General features: G+C 35.0%; 2 protein-coding genes and 2 pseudogenes across 2 annotated transcripts; 2 read left to right on the top strand and 2 right to left on the bottom strand.

The window, feature by feature from the left end:
* Positions 1-1,048: 1,048 nt before the first annotated feature.
* On the top strand, positions 1,049-4,242 carry LOC120143043 (leucine-rich repeat receptor-like tyrosine-protein kinase PXC3). The gene is made up of 2 exons (XM_039157466.1): positions 1,049-3,691; positions 3,764-4,242. Exons 1-2 carry the CDS (start codon positions 1,345-1,347, stop codon positions 4,087-4,089), a joined length of 2,673 nt encoding a protein of 890 aa, XP_039013397.1. The 5' UTR covers positions 1,049-1,344; the 3' UTR covers positions 4,090-4,242.
* A 2,901-nt stretch (positions 4,243-7,143) lies between these two features.
* Positions 7,144-11,186, top strand: LOC120142959 (chlorophyll a-b binding protein 7, chloroplastic-like). Its single transcript, XM_039157393.1, has 6 exons — positions 7,144-7,320; positions 7,409-7,575; positions 9,587-9,733; positions 9,826-9,958; positions 10,585-10,677; positions 10,773-11,186. The coding sequence occupies exons 1-6, from the start codon at positions 7,144-7,146 to the stop codon at positions 11,091-11,093; spliced, it is 1,038 nt and encodes a 345-aa protein (XP_039013324.1). The 3' UTR covers positions 11,094-11,186.
* Positions 9,561-21,223, bottom strand: LOC120142958 (annotated as a pseudogene).
* LOC120142957 lies at positions 11,511-15,059 on the bottom strand (annotated as a pseudogene).
* Positions 21,224-22,797: the final 1,574 nt, after the last annotated feature.

The following is a 22,797-nucleotide window of genomic DNA, read 5'->3' as shown; positions in this document are numbered from 1 at the left end:
TTGCTTTTTTAGTCAACTGACTATTAAAAGTTACAAAATAATCACCTAACTATTCATTATGTTTCAAACTTATCATTTTTTTCTTTAAAAAATAATGACAATTTGAGTTGGACGTTATCCTGTTGACTAATATTTGATATAATATTATCTCATAATCGCAATCGACTATCATATCACAATCAACATATTAACGTCCAGCTCAAATCGCTATCAATTTTAATAAAAAATGACGAGTTTGGAACATAATGAATAGTCTAGTGATCATTTTGTATCTTTTAATAGTCGAGGGACTCAACGAAGCAACACTCTATAGTCTAAAGACCATTTTGTAACTTTTAATAGTTGAAGGACTTAATAAAATAATATTTTATAATCGGAAGACAATTTGTGTACTTTACCCATAAAAAATACTTGGTGACTAACTATTATTTTGTTTTTGGGTAAAATATACAAATGGTCATTTGACTATTAGATATTATTTTATTAAGTTCTTCGACTATTAAAAGTTACAAAATGATAATCAAATGTTGCTTTATTAAATCTTTCAGATATTAAAAGTTACAAAATGATTATCTGACTATTCATTATGTTCCAAACTCATCCTTTTCCATTAAAAAGCGGTTGAGTTAATTAGATGTTAACTTGATGACTAGGATATGATAGTCATTTGAGATCTAAGATTAGATTTTATCATATCACAGTCAGTATATTAACTTTCAACTCAGAATACCGTCAATTTTTTAACGAAAAAGGATGAGTTTAGATCATAATAAATAGTTGGTGATCATTTTGTAACTTTTAATAGTCGATGGACTAAACAAATCAATACACTATAGTTAGAGGATCCTTTTATAAATTTTAATAGTTAAAAGACTTAATAAAAATTATGTTATAGTTAGGGGACCATATGTATACTTTACCCTTTGTTTTTGAAATCGTTCCAATCCTCTCTATCTCCATTAACGCTGCTTCCTGTTCCCTAACCTAGTACACACCTTTCTCTCTCCCCCCCCCCCCTTTTCCGTCTACCCCCTCTTTTTCTTTGATTTGTTTATGCAGAAAATCACTTCCCTAACACTGTCTCTCTCTCTCTCTCTCTCTCTCTCTCTCTCTCATCATTCTGTATAGAGAACTATGGGGTTGCTTCCTTCTCCTTCACTGCATGTTCTCTGATGGGATTTCTTTGAAATGTTCATCCTTTTCTGGGTTTTCAATCTCTGGGAAATTTGATGCTTTGATCATCACCAAGAAAGTTGCTGCCTTTATTCCCAAGCTCACTTCTTTTTGATACTTGGAGACACCAACCAAGAAAAAGTATGGTGATGTTATTTTGAGTCTCAAATAATGGGGTTTTTGTACTTGTCATTGTTGCTGGTTGGGGTTCTATCAAAACCCTTTCTTCTTGATGCTCAGCTCCAGCTGATCAATGACCAAGCCACATTGTCATCCATTAGAGAGGAGCTTGGTGTTGTATCTGGTTGGGGTGAAAACGGCACTGATTACTGCAGCTGGGAGGGGATTCATTGTGGCTTGAACCATTCATTTGTTGAAAGGCTTGATCTTTCTAGGCGTATGCTTAGAGGTAACGTGACCCTAATCTCTAATCTTAAGGCCTTGAAGCATCTTGATCTTTCTTACAATAACTTCAATGGACCCATCCCTTCAGCTTTTGGGAACTTATCTGAGCTTGAGTATCTGGATTTGTCATTGAATAAGTTTGAAGGTTCCATTCCCTTGGAGTTAGCTGGTCTTGTAAATCTTAGATCTTTGAACCTGTCAAACAACTTGCTGGTAGGACAGATACCCCTAGCATTTAGGGTGCTTGAGAAGTTGGAGGACATTCAGGTTTCTAGCAATAGATTGAGTGGTTCTATCCCACATTGGGTGGGGCAGCTGACCAATTTGAGAGTCTTTACAGCCTATGAGAACAATTTAGGTGGTGAGATTCCTGATAATCTAGGCTTGGTTTCTGAACTCAGATTGCTGAACCTTCATTCGAACCGGTTCGATGGGCCGATACCTAAGAGCGTTTTCGCCATGGGGAAGCTGGAAGTTTTGGTTCTCACCCAGACTGGACTCACTGGTGATCTTCCTGAAGCAATTGGTAACTGCAGGGGCCTTTCCAGTATTCGAATAGGGAATAACAAACTCGTCGGTGTCGTTCCCAGGACGATCGGGAATGTTAGTAGCCTCACCTATTTTGAAGCGGATAACAACAATCTCTCCGGTGAAATCGTATCGGAGTTTGCTCTGTGTACTAACCTTACACTCCTTAATTTGGCCTATAATGGGTTCACTGGTGAAATCCCTCCGGAGATCGGACAACTTGCGAATCTTCAAGAGCTTATTCTTTCTGGGAACACTCTGTTTGGAGATATCCCAAGATCAATTATCGGGTGCAAGAATCTTAACAAGCTCGATTTAAGCAACAACGGATTTAACGGTACTATACCAAACAAAATTTGCAATATGAAAAAATTGCAGTACTTGCTCTTGGGACAGAATTCGATCGAAGGAGAAATACCCAGTGACATCGGAAATTGTGTGAAACTGCTTGAGTTGCAGCTTGGAAGCAACTATTTAACCGGAAGTATACCTCCTGAGATTGGTCATATTCGAAACTTGCAGATAGCTTTAAATTTGAGCTTCAATCATCTTCATGGTGAACTGCCCCGGGAATTAGGGAAACTAGACAAGTTGGTTTCTCTTGATGTCTCCAGTAACCAGCTTTCCAGTGATATTCCGCCAGAATTTAAGGGTATGTTGAGCTTGATAGAGGTCAATTTCTCTAATAATCTGCTTGCTGGCCCGATACCGACGTTTGTACCGTTCCAAAAGAGTACAAATTCTAGCTTTCAAGGAAACAAAGGGCTCTGTGGGGAGCCATTGAGTTTCTTATGTGCAGACTCTATCGGTTCCGACCAGGCAAACTACCACAGGGTATCTTACAGGATTATACTGGCGGTTATCGGTTCTGGTCTTGTGGTGTTCATATCGGTCACAATAGTGGTTTTGCTCTTTATGATGAGGGAGAGACAAGAGAAGGCATCAAAAAGTGTAGACATAATAGACAAAGCAACCAGTAGCCGACCGACGATAATAGCAGGGAACGTGTTTGTTGAGAATCTCAGGCAGGCGGTAGATCTCGATGCTGTAATCAAAGCCACTTTAAAGGACTCAAATAAAATCAACAACGGGACTTTCAGCGTCATTTACAAGGCGGTCATGCCTTCGGGACTGGTTTTGTCGGTGAAGAGACTGAAATCAATGGACAGAACCATAATTCATCACCAAAACAAGATGATCAGGGAGCTCGAAAGACTAAGCAAGCTCTATCACGATAATCTGGTTCGACCTATCGGTTTCGTCATCTATGAAGATGTTGCTCTTCTGCTGCATCAATATTTACCCAATGGCACACTAGCTCAACTCCTTCACGAGTCCTCAAAGCTGCCGGAGTATCAGCCTGACTGGCCCCGAAGACTATCGATCGCTGTTGGAGTAGCTGAAGGATTGGCTTTCCTTCATCACGTGGCGGTTATCCACCTCGATATCTCTTCAGGTAATGTACTTTTAGACGCAAACTTCAAGCCGTTGCTCGGAGAGATCGAAATATCAAAGCTCTTAGATCCATCCAAAGGTACTGCAAGTATTAGTGCTGTTGCAGGCTCCTTTGGCTACATCCCTCCAGGTAATCACCATAACTCACCCGTATCATACGGTTTAAAACTACCATAACTCACAGTTCTGCATGATCTTACAGAATATGCCTACACAATGCAAGTCACTGCACCAGGAAACGTATACAGCTACGGTGTCATGTTGCTCGAGATACTCACCAGCCGGTTACCCGTCGACGAGGATTTCGGTGAAGGAGTAGACTTGGTGAAATGGGTTCACGGTGCTCCGGCGAGAGGCGAAACCCCGGAACAGATCCTCGACGCGAAGCTAAGCACCGTATCGTTCTGTTGGAGGAGAGAAATGCTGGCTGCTCTGAAGGTGGCTCTACTCTGCACGGACAGTACGCCGGCGAAACGACCGAAGATGAAGAAGGTGGTGGAGATGCTTCAAGAAATAAGGCAAAACTGATCAACAACCTGATTCAATTTGGAATCTTTAAGAGTAAAAACACGTAATATCCAGGAGAATCAAAAGCATTCGATTTCCCAATGTGTTACTATGATTTTTGGTCCTCAATCTAGAACCTTTTTTTTAAATTGGTCATTAAACTTTTGAATAATTTGATCCCCAAACTGTGACTCTCAATCTAAATAAGTCTTTAAACTTTTGAATATTCTATTTCATACCTACACTTTGACAATCTTTCAAATTTGGTCCCCAAACTTTTGAATATTTCAATTTCACCCTCAAATTCATTCAAATATGTAATTAGTTTCATCATAGTTTAACATAAAATTTGTTTCCCCTCCAAGCATATGATAATATAACTTAGAGTAATGATTTTATTAACAAAGGGTGTGATTAGTATATGTATTTAGTTTGGGATGAAATTGAAATGTTCAAAAAGTTTGGAGACTATTTTGGAATGAAGGTCATAGTTTGGAAATGAAATTGAAATATTCAAAAGTTTGATGACTAATTTAGAATTATTAACATAATTTAAGGATGAAATTGAAATATTTAAAAGATTAGAGATCAATTTGTAATAAAGGTCATACTTTGAGGATAAGTGATACGACTAACTCATTAATTAATTAGATTTGAATTTGAATATAATTACACGCATATAACTATATACGTACCATATATCCGAGTATGCTCAAATAATCATTATAATTGATCTATACTATTCATTTTTTCGAATAGTCTGAAGTGATTATAAGATAATATTTATTCATAATATTTTTTAACTATTACGACACATACCTTATAGATGCAACTTTTCAAACCCAAAACATCGAAAAAACAAAATTCACTAAATTCACTTAATGAGTTCAATGCTATTAAAATAAGTGTTCGCTTGTTTCACTGAAAATGTCTTATAGAAAATTTTTTCCGTAAAATGAATTGCATTTTTTAGAAAACATTTTACGTTGTTTAGGAGATGTTCTGTAAAACATTTTCTACTAGTTGATGAATTTTTTAAAATTATTTATTATAAATATTGAGTACAATAAATAATATTATTTATCATAAAAACTTAACATTATTAATTTTAAAATATTAGAATAATTTATTTATTTATTATTAAAATAATATTTCTACAATTTTATTAATAAAAATATTTAGATTAGCACATTTTATTGAAATAAAAATATTCATAAATTATATTAATTATGTATTAAAGTTTATTTTAAAAAGTATTAGTTAATATATCTTAATTATCTTTATTAAAATGTTATTAGATTATTATATTAAATATATAAATAATATTGTTTATTATTAATAATTTAATAATACTATTTCTATGAAATTAATAAATAATATAAATTTTATTAATAATTATTATATATTATTAAAATATAATATAATATCTTATATTATATTATTATAATATAATTGAGTTTATTAAAATAATATTTAAAATATATAATAATAAATTATTAGAAATATTACTAAATATATTTTAACTATTTTAATAATTAATATTTTAATTAAAATGATCTTAAAATATTATATTAATATTAAATTCATAAAATAAAATTATTTTCGGTATTTATTCTTTGAAGTGAAAAATTTAGAAAATAATTTATAGAAAATCGAACCCTAAGTCATTTTACAAAAAAATAAAAAAAAATTATATTGATCAGGAAAATATTTTATGTTGATCAACCATCCAATTACTGGAAAATGGTAAAACATTTTTCATAAAATGTTTTACTTTAAACAAACATATACTAAGTGTAAAAATATTTCAATTACAATTTTTAACCGGTTCGCAATTTAGGACATAATTGACCATTGATTTAAAAAATATTAATAAATAAAATGGGTAAAGTACCCAAATAGTCCTTTGATTATAGGGTACTATTTTGTTGAGTTCATCGATTATTAAAAGTTATAAAATGATCATTCAATTATAGGGAGTTGCTTTGTTGACTATACGGTTTTGATTTGTTGAGTCACTCAACTATTAAAAGTTACAAAATGATCAATTGACTATTCATATGTTCCAAGCTTATCATTTTCCGTTAAAAATTGACAGTTGTCTTAGTTGGACGGTAACATGCTAACTAAGATATGATAGTCGTTTGAGATTTTTAGATTAATTTTTATCATATCTTAGTCACCAGTTAATGTCCAACTCAGACTGTCGTCATTTTTTTAATGAAAAATGATGAGTTTAGAACATATAAATAGTTAGGAGACAATTTTGTTACTTTTAATAATCAAGGGACTCAACAAAGTAACACTTTATATTCGATAAACTATTTTATAAATGTTAATAGTTGAAAGACTCAATAAAATAACACCCTATAGTTAGGTGGTCATTTATGAATTTTACTTGATAAAAAAATATCTAATGACATTAATGTTGCACCCAACAAAACCAAGTCAGTTTGGTGTTAAAAGAATTATTTAGACTTAAATTAAACAATTTCGATAATAAAAGAATTATTGTTATTCTTTGAGGCATCGGCTTCAAGTACTAAAAATATTATGAATATAAGCGTTTAATGTCATATGATTAAGTTATTTTTGACCAAATAATATCTTATACTTATTTTATATTAATTAAAAAATCTATTTAGTAGGAATGTTAATTCAATTAAATTTACAATATAATAAATTTTTGGGTAAACTACGCATTTATTACCTAAACTATCAGTTGTTGTCAATTTTGGTATATAAACTTTTAAATTTTTTTTCCAGAATCATACCTAACGTTTAGTTTCATTTCATTTTAGAACCGGTCGTTAAAAACTTAATGTGTTTAGTACCTGAGCTATCGGTTTTGGTCTATTTTAGTACCTAAACTTTCAATTTTTTTAAAACCGAATGTTGAATTTTGAACGGGATACTAAAATAAAACAAAAGCTAAAATTTTTAATGACAGAGTACTAAAATGAAACAAATATTAAATTTTATATATAATTTAAAAAAATTAAAATATTAAAATATTTCAAAACTGAGTAAAAGAGATTTATTAGTTTTAGAATAAGCAATGGCCCTTAAAATCGAATGGCTGAAATCACAGCGCAGCTTCGTCTCTCTTCCACATCTTCTTCATTTTTCATCAACGGCGGAGGAGGAGGAGTCCGACGCTCCCTCTCCGCCGTATTATCTTCCATGCCCCCTACTAAACTTGCCAACCCTAAGTCCACTTCGTTTACTCCTTGCAGAGCTTCATGGCAGGAGGTGTCTCGCCGTTCTTCTTTTTCGATTTTCAATTTGTTTGGATTTGTTCTTATCGAAATACATAATATTAGGTTATGCTTGTTTTCAGCTGGCGGGAGTGTTGGTGTTTTCGGCGATTCCTTTCACGGCGGTCAAAGCCATCGCTAATAGCCCTCTAGGCCACTCCCTGCGAAAGCAATTGTTGAAGAGGAAGAAAGAAGCTCGTGATAATTCCTCAAGGTTCCAGGCTTTAGCTCGGAAAGCAAGAAATGAGAGGTAATATTCTGCTTTCTTACAAATAAGCCTTTCGTCATAGGGTAAACTAAACATTTAGTACCTAAGCTATTAATCTAAACCTTTAGTACCTAACCTTTCTTACAAATAAGTCTTTCAATTTTTTTAGAATTATATCTCGTGTGTAGTTTTCACTTTATTTTAATACCTGCCGTAAAAGAAATGAAGTCGTTTAGTATTTTAACTATTAATTTTGGTCGGTTTTAATATCTAAATTTTTAATTTTTTTCGAAATTTAATGTTAAATTTTGAACGAATACTAAAATGAAACTAAAGTTAAAGTTTTTAACGGCAATGTATTAAAATGAAACAAAAACTAAAGTTTTTAATTGGGTTAAAATGAAACAAAAATTAAACTTTAGGTATGATTTTGAAAAAAAATAAAAATTTAGGTATTAAAATGGATTAAAATTAATAATTTAGATACTAAATGTGTAATTTACCCTTGAATCATATGATTATGTGGTCTGGCCGTGCGAGCTTTAAATTAAATTAAAAAATCTACGCACAAAACATGTAGATAAAGGAGGGGATAAGGATATATAAGTTTATGTACTAATGTGGACCTAAAAAGATTAGGTGCACATGTAGGGAAAATGTAGTAGTTTAGGCTAAAATGTGACTTACTCCTTGTATGGTATAATGTTCAATTATAGGGTAAGTTCTTGTTTAGTATTTAAATTATCAGTTTTGGTCTATTTTAGTATTTAAATTTTTAACTTTTTCAAAATCGTACCTAGCATCTAGTTTTTGTTTCGTTTTAGTACAACGTCGTTAAAAATTTAATGGGTGGTTCGAACGTGACAACTTTTTTATGAGTAAATTACATTAGTCATCACTCAAACATCTTTTCATTCCTATTTTAATCACTAAAGTTTAGTTTTTTTAACTTAATTACTTAACTCTCAAATCACTCTAACTTTCAAATTTATTTTTTATTTTTAATTATATATTAATAAAATAAAAATAATAAAATGCCATCTCACCAAAATTATTAATAAATTAAATTACGGTGATTAAAATAGAAGCAATTTGATAGTTGAGTAGTTAAATTGAAATTTCTTATAGCTACTCGTATAAATGTATATATATCGTTGAAATAAGATTTTAAATTGATAAAACATTATTAATGACTTTACTTTATGATAACAGTCTTCTATCATAAAGCTTTAATCCCATATCCAAATTTTAGATTTTTACTATTCATAGGAAGAATGGAATTTTGAGCGTTTTAGTCATTAAATTGTTGGGATTTGAGATTTTAATTTTTTTTATTAAAAACTATATTTTTATTTTCCATTTTTAAATTTTTAATATATTTTTACAAGTTTTAAAGATTTTTTATTGACACGTGGTATAATTTTATGCTATCACGCCATCAAAAGGTAACTTATTAATAAAAATATAAAACAATAGACGGAATTAAAGTTGAAGCGTCAACTTGGAAATAAAAACAAAATTATGTACTCATTTGAGAGAAAAATTATATTATCAGCTTTGGAGTAAAAGTTCTTTAATTTCCAACTTTAAGATGAGTGTCCACTCGATGTACCAAATATGTATTTAAATCTAGGGTAAACTACGCATTTAGTTTTCATTTCATTTCAATATTTGACTGTTAAATTATCAGTTTTGGTCTGTTTTAGTACCTAAACTTTCTATCTTTTCAGAACTCAACGTTAAATTTTGAACGGAGTATTAAAATGGAAAAAAAAAACTAAAGTTTTTAACGATGTGTACTAGAATGAAACAAAAATTATACTTTAGGTATGTTTTTGGAAATAAAAAGGGAAGTTTAGGTACTAAAACGGATCATAATTGATAGTTTAGGTACTAAGCAAGTAATTTACCCATAAATCTATTGAATTAGAATGATAAAACTATGTCTGCATGTGTCATTTAGAGATTGAGTTGCATGTAAGCTCCTTGAAGACATTATTTATATTCATATTAAGTAAATATGTATTTTATATCACATGCCTCTGTTTTTCAGCTTCTGGTACGGAGAAGACCGCCCTAGATGGCTTGGCCCCATCCCGTATGACTATCCTGAATACCTGACCGGAGAACTGCCTGGGGATTATGGTTTTGATATTGCAGGTCTAGGCAAGGATCCTGTGGATTTCCAGAAATACTTCAAGTACGTCCACATTTATGTCAATTCAATTTCTTCTAAACTCATGCCTGTTTAAGACATTTATTAAATGATGATACGCAATCTGGGAAATGCAGTTTCGAAATACTTCATGCTCGTTGGGCAATGCTTGCAGCCCTTGGTGTTGTGGTTCCAGAAATATTAGATATGCTCGGTATCTCTCACTTTGCTGAACCCGTTTGGTGGCGAGTGGGCTATTCCAAACTTCAGGTTCTTAATTTGCATCACTTCATTAACTACCTTCCGATTTTAGTCTGGAATGCTATTTGTTTGTTCTTATATATATATAAAAGACGGCCTAAACGGGTTGTGGTGACATTAGGCAGTTCACCCATTTTGATTTTGATGGAAAGCCGCAGTTGATGGTAGAACAGCTGTTGGCTGGTGTCAAAGTGTCATGCCTCCATGAGGAAGTAGAACAGAGGAGAATAAGAGTGAGGTGGCTTCATTAAGGTCACATCCTTTCATTCGGTCTTGGTTGAGAGGATATATAGTAACCCCTAATGCATGTGTCAGTCTTAGGATCAGTTAAGTGGATATGGCCAGATGGCGGTGGATTTGGTGGGTTAAATAGACTTGTTAGAAGTCGTGTCAATAAGTTGCGGTTTCCCAATATTTAGATCTTTGAAATCCTTCCTCAAAGAAATTAGACATTCTCTCTCTGTCCTCTGGAGAGTCGTAGGTGGTTTAGGGTCCAACGACTATGAGGCGCGAAAACAGTTTATGCGGAGAACCTTTGGCGGAAGTACAACAATACTGAAAACCATTATGGAAAAAGATTTAGGTATATTTACCAGTGATAGTATTACACCTTATCTGTTATTAATTTTCATTAGGGAGAAACGCTGGACTACCTTGGCATCCCAGGTCTACACTTAGCCGGAGGGCAAGGAGTGATTGTCATTGCTATCTGTCAGGCCCTCCTCATGGTAACCGATCTCAATATTCATGCTTTGCATTCTGGGAAAGATGTGAAACTTTTTCACTTCTTGTTTGAGGTTCATTTTTGTGTGATAACATATAGGTTGGACCAGAATATGCAAGATATTGCGGGATCGAGGCATTGGAACCGCTCGGGATATACTTGCCGGGCGACATTAATTATCCAGGTGGAGTTCTATTTGACCCATTGAAGCTTTCAAACGACCCTGTAGCTTTCGAGGAGCTGAAGGTGAAGGAGATCAAAAATGGGAGGCTAGCCATGGTGGCTTGGTTAGGCTTTTATTTACAAGCAGCTTTGACAGGTAAAGGTCCTGTAGAGAACCTAGTTGACCACATCTCTGATCCATTTCATAATAACATGTTTCATAACCTAGTAGTCCATAGATATATTGATGCTTTGTAAAGCTATTCGACACACCTTTCAAGTTTTACTTGAATGATGGATGCATGTAAATGACCAACCTTCCTACAATTGGTATGGTTTTGTATTTAGGGATGATAGAATTCTTTATGATATACTCATTAAAGGGGTATGGCTAGAATTAGTTGGATGTGTCGAAGAGATTTTCAGGGACGCATTTGATCTTCATGTGCGTATCCAAAGTTTTTGAAGCCTGAAATATCAGTTGAATTGTGACGAATTTTTGGATTAGATCCGGATATTTCTGAGTTGAGTTGCCTTTTTTCGTATGAACTATCTTTTAGTTACACATCTAACACATCTTGAAACGTCTCAATCGGACAACGAAAAGATCTGTTATTTTAATGAAGATAGTGTAAGCAAAAAATTGGAACAAGTATCTATATCCACAACAAATGGAAATTTCCTTGTATAGACAAACCTTGGCATGGCTCAATCCTGGTAAACCCTAAGTTTTTTCTTACAGATAAAAAAAATAGTAGCTAAAAGAATGCTCTGAAATCAACAGCCACTTTCATTAATGGAACTTTTGTATGTGCTGTTGGGTCATCTAGGCTCATTGTTCATTTGCAATGATCCATCCTTCATCAACTTCAGGCTGAGATTGTTAAACCTCTCTCGCGAATATTGTCTCGACGCTTTTCGCCAATCCGTACCGGCCTTCATCATCGCCGCAAACTCATCGTAACTTATTCTCCCATCCTGCAGTAGATTCAGCAAACACAATATCAGCATGATTTCAACATATGCATTGAAATCGATTTACAGTACTCAAGTTTCGAAGAAAAATACTAATAAAGCTTCAAGGCCAAAATGATTTCTTTTCGACTTCTCCCAGTTATAACATCTCGGAATAAACTGCCAAGAGAGCAGAAAGAGGGAAAATCTCTCTAACCTTGTCCGTGTCGACATCGTGCATGATGGCGCCGATGACATCCTCACTGTTTGTTTCAACTTCATCGGATAAGGCATCTCTTAGTTCCTCAATCTCAATATAGCCACTTTGGTTTCTATCGAAAAACTCGAATGCCTTTTTAAGGTGCTCGTCGTTGCCCATCTTCCTCAGGTGAACCGAGATGGCAACAAACTCTCCGTAGTCCAGATATCCATCTTTATCTACATCACCCTGTGACGAAAAAATAATAAATTTTTAGTTACTTCTCTTGCAAAAGCGGCACATGTTTAGATCATCTATGCAAACTGATTGCAGGAACAAACTAATGGCGACTCATTTTCAAGCGTGCACCGCCAAATGTCGACGAGAAAACAAAACATAATGCGAACTTTGGGTCGAACTTACAGCATCCATTAGTATTTGAAGATCTGAATCAGGAATAGTATGCTCAAGTTTATGCAACCCAGCCCTTAGCTCATCAATGTTAATCTTGCCTCTATTGGTAGTATCCATCAATTCGAATCCCTCTTTTATGCCTGCAACTTCCTCGATCGAGAGATGCTCAGCTATTACCTGTCGGTATACAATTTCCCGAAAAGAAAATGGGAAAAAGGTTAATAAGAAATGACTTGAAAAGCTTTATTTAGGTTCCAATGGCTTTGAAAAAGCAAGAAGCATTACCCGGAGAGCTCTTTTCTTGAGCTTGTTCATTACAGAGAACTGCTTGAGCCTTGCCTTCACAGTTTCTCCCAAGGAAACATTTGGAGCCTTCTTCGCGTTTTGCAACCAGGGATGATCTGAATTTAAAAGACAAGAAACGACTCGGTTCAAGATTCATATCCAAATAGAAACAAAATTTTGCTTAGAAACTTTATTGGAGGCTAATAGAACTTCCGTGACCGGAAAACCTATATCATTAGAACAGAAACTTACCTAGTACTTCCTGAGCTGTAAGTCGCCGCTTAGGGTCAGGACTGAGCATCTTCCTCACAAGGTCTTTCGCATTCTCAGAAACTTTAGGCCAAGGATCCCTCCTAAAATCTATAACAGAGCGAATAATAGCCCGCGCAACTCCTTGTTCAGTTTCTGCATACAAATAAGGAAAGTTAGAGAGGAAAAAGAGATGAAATAAAATGTAAGAGGGAAGTGAACATAAGGTTGAAACAGGACTAATTGAGGAAGTCGAGGAAAAATCGTGTTACGACCGACTTCAAATAGGAAGGGAAGGAGGATAATAATAGTAACCATTGTTTATTTGCAGTTCCTAAACACGAATGCATGGGAATATATAATTCTCATTACTCAAACAGCGATTATCGTTAACCGAATCAATACAAACCTGCCCAGAAAGGTGGGACACCGCAAAGTAAGATGTAAAGGATCACACCAGCACTCCAAACATCAACTTCAGGGCCATAATTTCTCTTCAGGACCTCAGGAGCCATGTAATAAGGACTTCCAACTATCTCGGTAAATATTTCACCTGCCACGGGAAAGATTCAAACTTCAACAACAGAACAAACAAACATAGAAGGTGAAAACTTAATCCAGAGGGTACAAAGTTATTAATATCATGTTTATGAATACCTGGTTTAAACAACACTGACAAACCAAAGTCAATCGACTTCAAAGCCGCTGTCTCTTTTTATTAGCAAAGAGAAAGTTCTCGGGTTTTAGATCCCTATGCATCACCCCATGTTTGTGGCACATCTGTAACAAAAAAAGACACTGATATTAACTTAAGATCATAATTAAAGGCACAGCGAAACGAGATTTTTCTTTAACAGCAGTTGTGCAAAGAAACATTGCAAGACATTCTATTATGTTTCCAAGAGCATGTACAACATAATGGTAGAGCTACCAACGGCTTATAGGGATTTATATTGCGGTTGCAGCCGCGTTGCGGGTATCACATTCGTGCAATAACGGTTTCGGATGGCACTGTTACGCCGTAGGTCTGCCTCAAGATAGAACACATACTAGTAGAAAATGCAAAATCTAAGAATTGAATACCCTAGAACTTAGGTCCTAGAAAGCAATTGAAACCCAAAATTTTGTGCAGCATCTTAGCTTAATCACTTCAAGCAACAAGTTCAGAAAATCATTTGGAAACCTAAAGTTGTACATTTGCAAGGGAAAAAATTTCAAGATCAAACAAAGCTTTTAAAAAGAAACACAAAAGTGCAAGTATCTCATCAAAAACTCAGAACCTAAGTTAATCAAATTCCATTAGAGAAATCCAACAAAAAAACCCCCCAAAACCAAATGATAAAAAGAAACAAAATACCTGAACAACTTCAACAATGGTCTTGGTGACAGCAGCAGCAGCTCTCTCAGTATAATGACCTCTTACAGCAATCCTGTCAAACAGCTCACCACCTTCACACAACTCCATGACCAAATGGACCGCGTGGTCATCCTCATAGGTGTCTTTCAAGGTCACAATATTTGGGTGGTGAGGCAAATGCTTCATGATCTCAACTTCCCTTCTCACATCCTCAATGTCAACGGCTTTCCTCAGCTTCTTCTTCGATATCGACTTGCACGCAAAAGAGTCCCCCGTTTCTTTGTCTGTACAAAGATATGTGATCCCGAATTCACCACGCCCGAGTTCACGCCCGAGTTCATATCTCTGCTCAATTTCCCTCCCGGTTGGCTCACTCAAAACGATGAGTTCATGCCCTCCGTTGCCCTGTCCGCGTTGACCATGATCTGTAGAAAATGGGTTTTGCTTCTTCTTCCCTTTCTTCTCTTTCTTCCCATGAGATGGTGTTGATGGAGTCACACAACAATTTCCCATAAAGATCCAAGCTTTCTTTTAAACCCAAAACAGTAAACAAAAACTCAAAATCTTGGATCTTTCTGAGCAAAAAAAAAAGGGGGGGGGAGAAAGAGCTTTGCTTTTAAAGATCCAAGCAATGAAATGAAGAGCTAAGGATATAAAGAGGAAGAAGAACTTTCTTTTATGGATATTAATCAAAAGCGTGTTAAGATTGAGAAGAAGAGGAAAGAGGCAACTACCCGAAGAGGTTCAAACTTGATCTATTTCTGAGAGACTTCCTTCATAGCCTCTTTCTTTCAACTTTTTTTTTCCTTGAAAAATAAGTTAAATTTCACACACTTTGGATTAAGAAAAAACAAATTCATGCTTTTCTTCTTATTTGACTTTACAGCCTCTTCCAAAAAAAATACAAAAAAAGGATAAATTACGTATTTAGTATATAAATTATCAGTTTTGATTCATTTTAGTATCTAAACTTTCAATTTTTCAAAATCATACCTAATGTTTAGTTTTCATTTCATATTAGTATCCATTCACGCGTTTAACACCTAAACTATCAGTTATGGTATATTTTAATACATAAACTTTGAATTCTTTTTTAAATTTAACGTTAAATTTTGAACGGGATACTAAAATGAAACAAAAACTAAAGTTTTTAAAGGCGGGCACTAATATCAAACAAAAATTAAACTTTAGGTATGGTTTTGAAAATTTTGAAAGTTTAGGTACTAAAATGGATCGAAACTGATATTTTTTGATACTAAACACATAATTTACCCTAAAACATCTAGGGTAAAGTACACAGATGATCCTTAATAGGGTGTTGATTTGTTAAGTCCATAGGCTATTAAAAGTTACAAAATAGTCATATAACTATACATATATTCCAAAATTATCATTTTATGTTAAAAAATTGAAGAACATTTGAGTTAAATGTTAACTTACTTATTGAGATATAATAAAATTATATTTTGATGATGTTTATTGGCATCGTCGTTACTTTCAAGCACTGACACAATGATATAACTTTTCAAGCACTAACTCCACTACAAATGGAGAGTCAATCCATAAAATACAACTCAAACGGTTTTGAGATCGTATTTTATCATATCTCAGTCAACATATTAACATTAAGCTCATATTGCGGCCAAATTTTTAACAAAAAAATAACGAGTTTTGAACATATGAATAGTCCAATGAGCATTTTATAATTTTTAATAATAGGAGGACTCAACAAAATACTGCCCTGTAGTTGAGATATCATTTTATAACTTTTAATAGTTAAATGACTCAACAAAACAACATCCTATAGGCAGGGACCATTTGTGTAATTGACCCAAGATTTTAACACCCTTAATTAATTTAACAATTATTTTACCCCCTATTAGCCCTTACAATCATTTCCGAAAATCTTTAACAAAATCCAAAACATATTTTTATTTAGGAGATCTAATTCAGGCTTAGCAGGTTTTTATGTATCTTTAAAATAAAATAGCAAAAAATAAAAAAAAATGTAAAACAGTTTGTGTACGTGTCAATTATTGATTGATATGAGCATATTTATTCTAGAAGTTAAAAAGGATAAATTACAAGTTTAATACTCAAACTATTATTTTTATTCTATTTTGATCATCTATTTTTTTTTAAAAATCATATTGAATGTTACGCTGTGATTTCATTTTGGTTACTCATCGTTAAAAGATTAACAAAACTTACGTTACACTTTTTATTTTTATTTTCAACGATGATTGATATGGTGAAACATCAACGTCACTATTAATTTCTCACGACGATTGACCAAAATAAAACTAAGCTAAACATTTAATATAATTTTAAAAATATAATAGTTGGATTATTAAAATGGAACAAAAGTGATATTTGAGGTACTAAATGTATAGTTTACCCTAAAAAAATGTTTTGGTGGATAAGTTTTCAATTTGCAAGCCATTCCGCATGAATAAGTGATTCATAATTTCAACTGAGGCCATCTAGAAGGCAGCCGAAAACATTTTAATTCCAGAAATACCCTTATTAGCAGTGTTAAAAAATAGGATAAATTATACGTTTAGTATCTAAATTATCAATTTTGATCCATTTTAATACTTGAAAATTCTCTCTATTTTTTTAATTAATCTAGGATAATTACAAGGCATTAGTTGCTCACGGATAACTCTCAACCATTTAACATTAGACGCTCACACCCCTGACATTCCTGATGCTTGAACCCGAGACCTCAAGAAATAATAATAATTTTTTACTACCTAAGTCACTTGATTCGTGTCTAACTTGAAAATTGAGTTAACAATTAGGGTTATTCTTAGCAAGGGGTAAGATTAGATAACTTGGGCTAATTAATATTGATAATGGGCCTTGTTAATGTTGGAATGGAGCCAATAGGTTACCTTATGGTGTCTTTGAAGAGGGTTTATTGGCGTAATAGGACAAACAAGTAAATTATTTGGGAAAATAAGGTAGGTAAAAGTTTGTTTTGAGATCTACGACATTTTCTACAGTGTTAATGAAGTTCGTCACGTCAAGATGACGAGTTACAATAAAAAATATTTTTTATTCAAACTCATCACGTTAAAGTGACAAGTTCTAATAAAATATGATTTTTATTAAAATTTATCACATCGAAGTAAAAAGTTTGAATAAAAATATTTTTATTAGAACTCGTCGCCTCAAGATGAGGAATTCTATGCACTGTAGAAAATGTCGTAGATTCCAAAATAAAAATATGTGTGCTATATTTTGCAAAATTCTTTTAGAGCTGCCCCATTAGGCCAAGAAGTCTTGAAGTGGGAGAAATAGAAGAGGATCTTAAGAGTAAATAGCCCTTTTTCAAATAAAAATCTACATTTTGACCCAATAGTTTAGAGTTCTAAGGTAAAATTTATGTTGTCCATTTTGCAAGCTTCAAATCAAGAGGTGGATCTTCATGAAAATGAGTTGATAGTTGAGTTGGAGTTTTAGATGAGATTTGGGTTTTTTTGGGAGTTTATGGGGAGTATGGGTGAAAAATATTTGATTTGATTCGAAGATCGATTTTTTTAACTTGACTAGATGTTAAAAATATCGTTTTGAGTTGACTTGATTTGAAATTTTATAAATTTGACTCGAAACAATTTTAAATTCGAGTTGAATTAGAAAATCCAACTTGAATAACTTGACATTTTTAGTAAATAGTGGATTTATTTTGAATTATTCAACCTACTGTTCGAGTTATATTTTACAACTTGATTTGAACTTCAAATTTTTTCGAGCCGAGTTTATGAAATTACGACTCGAAATTAATTCGAATCGAATCAAGTTTTACTCACCCCTACTCGCCTCATATTGTTTCAACATCGCATCAACCAAACCAGTCTTTCCATGATCAACATGCGCCACGGCTGCTATGTTCCTTGTATCGCTTCTCCTCTTCAATGGACTCCTCTGCTCTACTGATCAACCACAAACATGTATTATCATTTGATTTGATTTTTAAGTAGGATCGACTTGATATGATTAAACATGCACTGCCATTTGATTGTGAGTAGTAGGATGACGATGACCGATAACGGTGATGAACAACGACCGACGACGAGAGATTTAACTAAACTCAAAAGGCAAAGATTGCATTCATATTTTATACAAAATTTAGAATCAAATTAATATTCTATCTAAAATTCAAAGGTCCAATTATAATTTGCTAAGAACAGGATTTTATTTAATGCAAATTTATGACCTTGCTGGGCAGTTCAACAGCTAATTAGTACGGCCAAGGGAACACAGCTCGGCAATAGTTCGGGTTTATCGGACTCGGAATTAATGAACCATAAATCAGATGCCTGAAAACATCATTAGCCATACATGACACAAAGTGGGGTACGACCGACGACGACCGTCGTGAGCTCAGAGCGACCAGTGAATATGATGCATGGAGTCGTCATATGGCACCCCGGACTGCTCAAGTTCTGAATATGGTGTCTGGCTTTGTTGAGACAAATCGAGGCTGCTAGAGAATTGACAGTTAACGGGATCCGAGCTACGACCCGAATCTACGTGAGGCGGGATCTCATGAGAACTGCGAGCAGAGCCGTTGCTATTGAAACCCCAAGAGGTGTTTGAATAGGGGTTCACAATCACACCATGAGGTGGTGTTGGTTGAGCCGCAGAGGACCCTTCAGTGCTTATCACGCCACTTACACCAAAACTCGAAGCCTGGTTTCTGGAGCCCCATGTTCGATTTGACAGAAGAGAGAGCACGGCTTGAGTCACCAGACCCCGTGAAGCATTCTCCCGGAGGAATCGCAGTGCCGGATAAACTAGTCCCGTGCGGCGAGCCTTGCAGGAGAAGGCCTTTAGGAGGATTGTTGGAGTTGTTTTGCCATGGATGTGGAAAAGACGTTCAGTAGCCGTGTTTCGGTGTCCGGGTATGCACTCTGATGAGCTACCTGTTGGCCACCCCTGGAAGCCAGAACGTCCTGGGTACGCCGAGAAATCCAAGACGAAGTTTCCTGTACCACGGCAGCCAGAGTATTTATTACACGGTAGTAACACAAGTCATTCCCTTGTTGCAGTTAATAAACAAAGAAATTTTTTTAAAAACAAGCAGTAATCACAATCCAACCAATAGTAGATGATGAGATCCCACCATATGGAGAGGAAAATAATGATCCAGAGGGTGGTTTCCGACGTCGCTCATTGTGACCCGCAAGCCGTCTACGGCAACTCCGTTTCCCTTTATCGAATTCCGAAAGCTGATGAAATCTGGACAGAGACTACAATCGATGATGCTAACGATGATACAAAGAGGAGATTCCGAATTTACTTGCATAGAGGAAATCAAACCCGACAATAAAAAATCGATGGCAATACAACAACAGATGATTACAGTTCAGAATCTCAGACATAAACTAAATTGAGAAGGAAGATGCCACAGTATCATAATCACTAATGTTGTCCGTTTCGAACTTCTTTCGGTCACCGAAAAGTCGGTCTACCTCGATAAGCACAATGTATGCATATTCAAAACAGTTTTTACATGACATGTATTGCATCTATCTGACTATCAGTTCTCACATTCAGTAAGACTGCTCAGCTTGTCAAGGTCCTACATTCATATCATCATTTCCGAGTTTCCGCATGGAACTACGGCGCATGAGCGCGGAACAAGGTACCGAAGGTGTAAAGAAGACAAGGGAAGTATTTCAATGGTATGTGTACCATTGATATACAACAAACCTATGCTCCTCTAACCATAAAAAGGACAAGATAATTAGAGTAGTTAAGTCTAAAGTAATTTAAACAGAATTCAATTAAGCTCAGACTAGCAGGGATAGACCGGAGGGGGTGCTGTCGACCCCTTAAAATTTCAAATTCTCGTATATTTTAGATATTTTTTATATTTCCTATGAATAATCTGTTTTCACCGTTAAAATTTTATAAATTTAGGGCCTAACATGAAATCATACGTCCATCCACGCAAACAAGCACGGACTAACCTAAACACCATCCTAATCCACAAGCACAAAAATAGGCTCATAACTCAAGCCAAGGATTTAAATAGCCGCCGTTATACAGCGGTAGCGTGCCATTAGCGGCTGTTTTTGTACGACAGTCGACCGCTCGCAATCGTAATAAACGCAATGCAACCGGAAACGCAATCGCAATTTAAATCCCTGCCTCAAGCCACTACGTCCCTTCCCACTAAACAGAGAAACTCGAGACTAATAAATAGCAGAAAGTAACAAGCTTTGTGAACATTGTACAGAAAGCCACCAATACTGATTCAATTAGATAGGACAATCAGGGATGGACCGATGGGCGGAATTAGCTTATATTTTAGATTTTTTTATTTGTATTTTTCATTGAAAAACTATTTTCGCCCCCTGAAAATTTTATATGTTCAAATTGGCCCTTTGTATTTTAAAAATTCAAGTTCTATACAACTAAAAAAATCAATCATTGGAACAGATAATTAACAAAATTACTTGATAAACTGCTAGAAAGGCCAATCAAGGCAAAAAAAATTAGGAGGTATTTGGAGGGCGGACCTGCTACACTGCTGACAAAATCTTTGCTCAAGGCCGGCGACAAGGACTTTAGATGACTTAGAGTGCATACAGCAAACCTTATGCCTCGAATAGTAAGCCTTAGCATCGCTTAGATCCACTTTACACCCTTCTACTTGACACCTCGGAGGCTGAGCCCCTTGCAACATTCCACTAGCCCTGCCCTTCCTTCCCGACCCGGATGAGCTTGAAGACCCTGCACCGGACTTGGATGCTGTCCCCATGCTTGCACCTGCAGTGGCGGCGGCGGCAAAGGAGATCTTCCCGAAGTTGAAGCCGTCGAGTGACTCAGCGGAAGAGTTGGTGGAAGAACCTCCTGACTCAATCAAAGAGCCCGAACCCATCTCCATGAGCTTTCCTAGAGCCCAATCATGGGCTTTTGCTTTCGCGGGTCATGAAAATAAGACACAAAATGTGCTAGAGCCTTATTTACGCTACGCCGTTATTTTTTTTGTGATTTATTTATCGATTTAGACATATTTATTTGTAATTATTTTTTTTTTGTATGATTCTTATGAAACGATTCCCACACACATGAAGGGTACCAAACTTTGGAAGTTTATGGTAAAACTGAAGATACTTTATACCTGTAGGCTCTAGAGTTTGGGATGCAAGGATAGGTGAAGGTTCCTGCCCGTTTTGTCATTTTGAGATCGAAATGGCTATTCATGTTGTGCGCGACTGTTATCTTGGTGTCTGTCTCCTTTGCAGTGGTTGGAATCGACTATGGCTGCTCTTTGCGTGGATGGTTTTGTGGAACTGTTAATGCTGTTATGGAATACATGGACTGCACGGAATGTTTTGGTGCATGATGGGTGTTTTCAACCGTCTTGGTTATTGGTAGCAAGCTCTAGGCTCCTTCATCGAGACTCTTGCCGCCCATGCCCCCACCAATTCTCCGAGGGGAAGCTCCAACACCAAGAAGCAGTGGATACTGCCGCCTAGAGGAACAATCAAGGTGAATGCTGATGGTTCGTATGATCCGGTTTCTAGGACTGCTGCCGTAGGAGTTGTGGCACATGATAAGAGGGGACTAGTGCGGGGTGGTCTCGCTACTACTTCGCCTGGGTGCTTTGATCAGGGTTTGGCTGAGTTGCATGGGAACGGGACTGCGGTCAACATGGCACTGGAACACGGACAGAAAATGTGCATTTTGAGCTTGATTCGATTATAGTTATTAATAAGTTTAATAATACAGAGTTGGATGAGTCTACTATCGGAGTCTTTCTACGATCTATTCAATATCAATGTAATCACTTCATTAGTTGCAGGGTGGTTTATGTGTGTAGGGAAGCCAACAGAGTGGCTCATGTCTTAGCTAGGTGAGCTCTCTTACATCATGTTGCTTTCTTCTTTGATATTGATTATCTCGATTTCATAAAGGCTGATATATAAAATGAGAAGTGTTTTTTTTATTAATGGATTGGTGGACACTCTTTTTCCCTTATTAGATCCTAATCTTGTGTTGGTAAAAGGAGATTTTAATGAGATCCGATTTTTCAAAAAAAAAAAAGTACTAGTTTTATTTCAATGATATTAAAAAATTATTTTAATTTCATGCTTAATTTACGATTATAACTATAAATATTTATCCTCATTTTAAAAAGATTTAAGGTACAATAAGCGAAATATTAAAATTTATAATTTACCCTCATTTTTCTCACAAGGGAAAAAGAGCATTACACAAAGATCCCAAAACATTCCAGAAATCACATCTTGGGTTAAAAAAAACCTTCAATTAGATCCTCAAAATAAAATTCAAAAATTTAACCCTAATTTTGTCAATAAAAAATCCATAATTAAAATCAAAGTTCCATTTATTTATTTGTTTATAATAAATGCAAGAGACATTTTGACATAACTTTCACAGACAATGCCAAATAATAATCCCTAATAACTCTTATGTCCAAATCCAAGCACACAAATTAAATGCTTTGAACCACGTAATCAACC

Source organism: Hibiscus syriacus, unplaced genomic scaffold (assembly GCF_006381635.1).
Source record: "Hibiscus syriacus cultivar Baekdansim isolate YM2019G1 unplaced genomic scaffold, ASM638163v2 tig00110833_pilon, whole genome shotgun sequence".
Lineage (NCBI taxonomy): Eukaryota > Viridiplantae > Streptophyta > Magnoliopsida > Malvales > Malvaceae > Hibiscus > Hibiscus syriacus.
This window is presented reverse-complemented; position numbering and strand designations above follow the sequence as displayed.